Below are 5,919 nucleotides of genomic sequence, written 5' to 3'. Positions count from 1 at the left end.
GGGTAATTATTTTTCCATAACAGTGCGGTTTATGTTTGTATTAAGTCATTCCCAATTGGTAAAAAAATTTTGCGCAAACAATTCCCAGTAATGGGTCGCAGCAGAGGCCCAAATGAGAGAACATTTCCCACTCTCATACCTGCGTCATCTGTCTCCTCCCTTTCTCTCTCAGTGTACCGAGTGATGACCTGGGAGATGAGCTGCCTGGCTGTAGAGTGAATGTTGGCCAGCAGAGAGCGATAGTTGGCCCCACTGGAGAGGGCATCCCCATAGATCTTGATCAGGCCTGGGGCAGAGGAGGAGGCAGGGGGCAAATAGTGGTGGGAGGAGGGGGCAACTGAATGAGCCCAAACCTCTCTCTCCCTCTCCCCCACCGCCCGGTCCCGGTCACTGTTTGAGCGCCCTCGCTGGAAGAGGTGGGAAAGGCGCTTTGTGCGGGACTGGGGAGCAGCAGGCCGCGGCCTGAGGAAGGCCGGGGAAGGAGATGGGGATGGGGTAGGGGAAGCCAGCGAGGGGGTGGAGTTAGAAAGGGAAGAGGAAGGAGCAGAGGGGGCCTCGTGGAGGGAGGCTGCGTCAGAGCTGGTGGTCGACCTACGAACAAAAGAGGAGGGGAAGACAGATGCAGGAGAGAGGAAGGAGAAAGGAAGGGACCAGTCAGCTGTGAATTATGACTGACTAAACACAGACAAACAACAAGGACTAAAATAAAACAGGGAAAGGTTACAGAGTTAGAAGGATGCTACTGACAATGGAAGTAAGATAAGATGACATGAAACTGTTGAACAATGCTTATCAGAAGGAATTCTAGCTAAACAATAATGGCATGAAAGTTACATAAATAAGGAAGACATATACATTACACTAAAGCAAAACAGGAGATAACAAGATTTAGAGACTGACTTGACAGAGATAGCGCTTGGCCAGCGGCCTCCTAGTTTGGCAAAGTGCTTCCTGGGCGAGTTGATCCACAGACCCACTGGGAAATGGAGCTTTCTGAAGCGAGGACTGCCAGACCCCTCCATCTGACAGCGGGAGAGAGAAAGACATATTAAGCTGTGCAGTGTGTCAAGATACTCTAAATGTCGTGTTTCCTCGAATCTGCTTTAATCTACCTCTGCACTGTAGTGACGAATGTGTGTCAGCAATGCCAGGATTGAAACAATATAACAATGGCATGATGTCACCATCAGACAATATCAACAGGATACCTACAGCAGGTTGTCAACATGATAAAAAACAAACTCAAAACACCCCCAATCAGCCCCTAAAGTCAAAGCGTGAATTTCCCATTCTCAAACAGGAAGCAGCTTTTGTAGGACTCAGGTCCAGCTGTTGCACTGACAGGGAAATACCCACTCCAAAGGTCACTGCTCGTCCATTTCTCAGTGTTATTTCTGAGTGAATTACCATCAAAATTCAGGATCACACTTGCTGTTTTCACCTCTCACAGGTGGAATTTAGAGGCAGAAACAAAATCATTGCATCCCTCTGAAAAAATCAGCTTTTAAAGTCCTTTTCATATCTTGACGTGTGTGTCCGCCCCTAAAGTCTGCTAGGAAAGATTGTAGTTTTTTAACAATCCTGTCCTACATGTTATGGTGGGAAATTTATAAAACTAAATAAATCCAGATGCTTTAAAGTATTAAGATTTCAAAAGCACTTACCCACAGTTACTTCTGATCCTTCTGTAGCGTGTTACGACAACTCTTTCCCTCCGAAATACAAAATACGCAGCTCAAAGTAATCTAATAACTTTGTACGTTTCCTTTTCCCTGCGACGAAATCCCATTTTCAAAAGGGCCAAAACTTGTCACACATCTACACACACATCTCTAATTACTAATATCCATCGGTTCAATCTTCTTTTATCTGAAATACCTTTTTTCTTTTTAACCGGACAAGATCTGCTCCCTCTCTCTCCGTCTGGCTCTCGGCCTCTCTGGGTCTATAGATAGAGAAACAGGCCCATTGTTCTAAGTGACAGAATTTCCTTCCTTTTCACTGGACAACACCTATATCCTGACTGAGTGAGTGAGAGAGAGAGTGGGAGACATTGGTAGAAAGCAAGAGAACGTTGAATTTACACACACGAGTTTGAGACTATGTTGGGAGTATCAGATAGTGTATTGTACGCCACAAAGCAATCTAGACATCTATATTTTGCTCTGTCTGGATTAAACAGAAATGTGGTGTCATGGTTTCACCCTAATAAAGTTTAATCACATCAAAAGGGGTCTCGACGCCACAACAGATTGTCAAGAACATGGCTGTTTTGATCTGTTACTGTGTTTTGATTTCATGATTAGAACAGATAAGGCAACACGACACAAAACACACAGAGACTGGGCCTGGGTTTAAAGTTTTGCTGGAAAGAGGATGAAGGAAACACACACACACACACACACAAGACAGGAAGCTAGAGGGAGCAACATAGACACCTGTGATCTTTGACCTTGTCTTCGACAGGAAGATTGTGATGGAAAGAGAAAGGGGACCGTCACTGTGTCCCAGTTCAGGGACAGTCTAGATCCTCTGAAGACACCAATAACCTTTGTCCCATTTCAAAAGCTCTACTGTTTCAAAGCAGAAGAGAGCATATTACCTCAGTTTAAATGTAGACAACATGTGCTGTAACTCTAACATTCACCTGAAATTGTCATTAGCTGTCAGTGTCATATCGATTCAACAAACTATAATAAGCCTCCTTATTTAAGCCTTAGTCTTATTTTGAAGCAATTAATCACCCAGTGCCAATAAAGTGAGGTGTGATATCATCAGTTACATGCAGTGCAAGTAACAGAGTATAAGTTTGCGCAGAGGAATTTAAAAGGAGTACTCATTATACAGTTTCATAAAATGTGTATTTTCTTTTTTATTCTTAGACTTGAGACAGACTTAAATCAAGAATCTGATTACTTTAGGTATGAAAATCAAAATACACTTTGACTTTTCTAGGATTTTAATTTTGATTGCATGTGTTTGGGTTTTTTTTTTTACATTTAAAACTTGTGTATTTATTGTAAACAGTGCAAATTCAAGCTGACCACAGCTGCAGTCCGCTGCAGAAAGGAGCAAACTGTACTAAATAAAAATTTCGTACTCAACTTTGTCAGCCACCTTTCAGGCCTACACACTTATTTGATGCTTAAATGATATGTTATAGTCTTATGTCCTATGTATAGACCATGGAGTTGCATGAAACATAAAATGTGCAGTCATACTGTTTGACTATTGTGACTAGAGAGGTAGATCCATCCATTTTCTGTAACAGCTTATTCTCATCAGCGTCACGGTGGGGCTGAAGCCTATCCCAGCTGATTTAGGACGAGAGGTGGATTACAACCCTGGACAAGTCACCTGCTCATCACAGAGACATAGAGACAAACAACCATTCACACTCACATTCACACTTATGGGTAATTTAGAGTCACCAATTAACCTATTAAGTGCATGTCTTTGGACGATGCTAACCACTGGACCACTGTGCCGCCCGTAGAGAGGTAGATACTGAATAAAATGAAAGGTCCGGTTTGTAGGATTTAGTAGATTACAACCAAATGAATACTCTCCCACACATCACCTTCTCCTTCCAAGCATGTAGGAAAAACTCAGATGAAATTCACATAAAAAGCAAAAGGCCATATCTAGAGGTAGTGTTTGGTTTTGGCACTAGTAGTTTGTGGCGGCGGCCCCTAGGCTCTGGAATAACTTGCCCTGGCATATCCGATCTGCCGGATCATTTGAGGTTTTTAAATCCTCCCTAAAAACACACTTTTTCTCCTTGGCTTTTAACAAAGTTGAAGTATCTTAGCATTTATCTTAACTTTTTGTAATTATAGCATTATATGTATTATTTGTATATTACTGTATATGTATTAACCTGTACAGCACTTTGGTCAACCTCAGTTGTTTTTTTAAATGTGCTTGAGTTGAGTTGAGTTGAGTTGAGTTGAGTTGAGTTGAGTTGAGTTGGTTTGTCTGCACAGGGCTATGGTAGAAACATGGTGGTTCAACATGGCGGACTCCGTGGAAGAGGACCCGCTCTCTCTGTATATATATGTGATATAAAGGGCTCATTTTGAGATAACAAAAATCAGAATCAGAATCATTTTATTGGCTAGGTGTGTGTACACACACGAGGAATTTGACTCCGGTTCACTGTGCTCTCAATTGTGCAGGTATATATGTGTATAAATATCTATGTAAAACAAACTAAATGTAAACAGTGGATAAATAAATTATGATGAGCAGGTATTGCACATTTTCAGCTGTTGATGTTGTTGAATAGTGACAGGCTGTGGGAAGAAACTGTTCCTGTGTCTGTTTGTTTTAGTGTATAGTGTTCTGTAGTGCCGGCCAGAGGGGAGAAGTTCCAACAGGTTGTGACTGGGGCGGGAAGGATCTGCAGAGATGTGTTCTGCCCGTTTCCTGACTCTAGACACATATAAGTCACGGATGATGGGCAACAATTCGTATTTTCAAGTGATTATACACTAATGAAAACATACTAATGAATATTATATTCAATTCCCACCAATAGAGCCTCCTAAATCTTACACACTGGGTGTTTTATGTTGTTGTTTTAACAGTCTGAATTAAACAAGCCTGCGATAATTATTATAATGGTTATAGCACATTAGACCAGGGGTCTTCAGGGGTCCAGGGGTCTTCAACATTTTTCAGCACGTGTGTCACATTTTTATAATAACTTTTATATTTACTTTATTCGCATTTTATTTCACCTTATTAGCCTATATGTGTTTATGATTGATAAAACATTCAGGCATAAATAGTAATAGTTTTTGTCAAAAATAGCTTTTTTTATTGCATATTATTGCTTGCAGTTTACTCAATATCATTTGTGTTATTTTTTTTTTTATTCTCACAAATTATTTTGGTAAAAATTGTCAATTATTATGACAAAAAATTGGCGGACCCCCTGCAGTACTCTCGAACTGACTTGTGCAATACATGAGTGAAATCTTCCACACATGCATACTGCACTTTAAATAACCAGTGTATTCTCTGTACAGTCTCTCAAAGACTAACTTATTTTTTTAGATTTGTCATTGTCATTTTATCATTCATTGTAATTGTACAATATGTTTGTGTTGATTTGTCCTGTACACGTGACATCTATTGCACGTCTGTCTGTCCTGGGAGAGGGATCCCTCCTCTGTGGCTCTTCCTGAGGTTTCTTCCACCTTTTTTCCCTGTTATATTTTTTTGTGGGCAAGTTTTTCCTCACTGGAACCGAGGGTCTAAGGACAGAGTGTGTCACTCCCTGTACAGATTGTAAAGCCCTCCAAGGCAAATGTACTTTGTGCTATATAAATAAAATCTAATGGATTTACATATTGTATAGTTCACTGTTACTTGGCTTTTATTTTACTGTGACTGGTTTTATTTAACTGTTATTTATACATGTGTATATAGTGTTAAAATAGGATATTGTATAGGTGTATAGTGCTAAAGTTTTGTTTTCTTTCTATTACTTACTATCTCACTTACTGTGTGGGAGCTGCTGTAACAAACACAATTTCCCTGCGGGGATTAATAAAGTATTTCTGATTCTGATATGTGTTTATGATTGATAAAACATTCAGGCATAAATAGTAGGTAGTTTTTGTCAAAACTTTTTTATTGCATATTATTGCTTGCAGTTTACTAATATTTTTTTAATTCTCAGAAATTACTTTGGTGAAAATTGTCAATTATTATGACAAAAACTGGCGGACCCCGTAGGGGTCACGGACCCCTGGTTGAAGACCATTCAAGTCCCACCACCTGGTATCCCAGCAGCCTTTGCGCGCTGACGAGGGGAAGGACATCTCACCGAGGACACATCAAGACTCATCCCAAGGTTAGCTGTCCTCCTCGCCCGTTTCTTGTGTTGTTTATATATTATTTATGATTAAT

General features: G+C 40.4%; 1 protein-coding gene across 1 annotated transcript in view; it reads right to left on the bottom strand.

The window, feature by feature from the left end:
* rasip1 (Ras interacting protein 1) overlaps positions 1-1,961 on the bottom strand; it is a 9,313-nt gene extending 7,352 nt beyond the window's left edge. Inside the window, exons 1-3 of the mRNA XM_010750352.3 lie at positions 1,665-1,961; positions 901-1,022; positions 140-591 (exon numbers count right to left, since the gene is read on the bottom strand). Coding sequence (XP_010748654.2) covers positions 140-591; positions 901-1,022 — 574 coding nt within the window. The 5' untranslated portion in view covers positions 1,665-1,961. The remainder of the gene's footprint in view (positions 1-139; positions 592-900; positions 1,023-1,664) is intronic.
* Between the last annotated feature and the right edge of the window lie 3,958 nt (positions 1,962-5,919).

This window comes from Larimichthys crocea, chromosome XIII, assembly GCF_000972845.2.
Source record: "Larimichthys crocea isolate SSNF chromosome XIII, L_crocea_2.0, whole genome shotgun sequence".
Lineage (NCBI taxonomy): Eukaryota > Metazoa > Chordata > Actinopteri > Sciaenidae > Larimichthys > Larimichthys crocea.
Note: the sequence above shows the minus strand (reverse complement) of the source record. Positions and strands in the feature narration are given on the sequence as shown.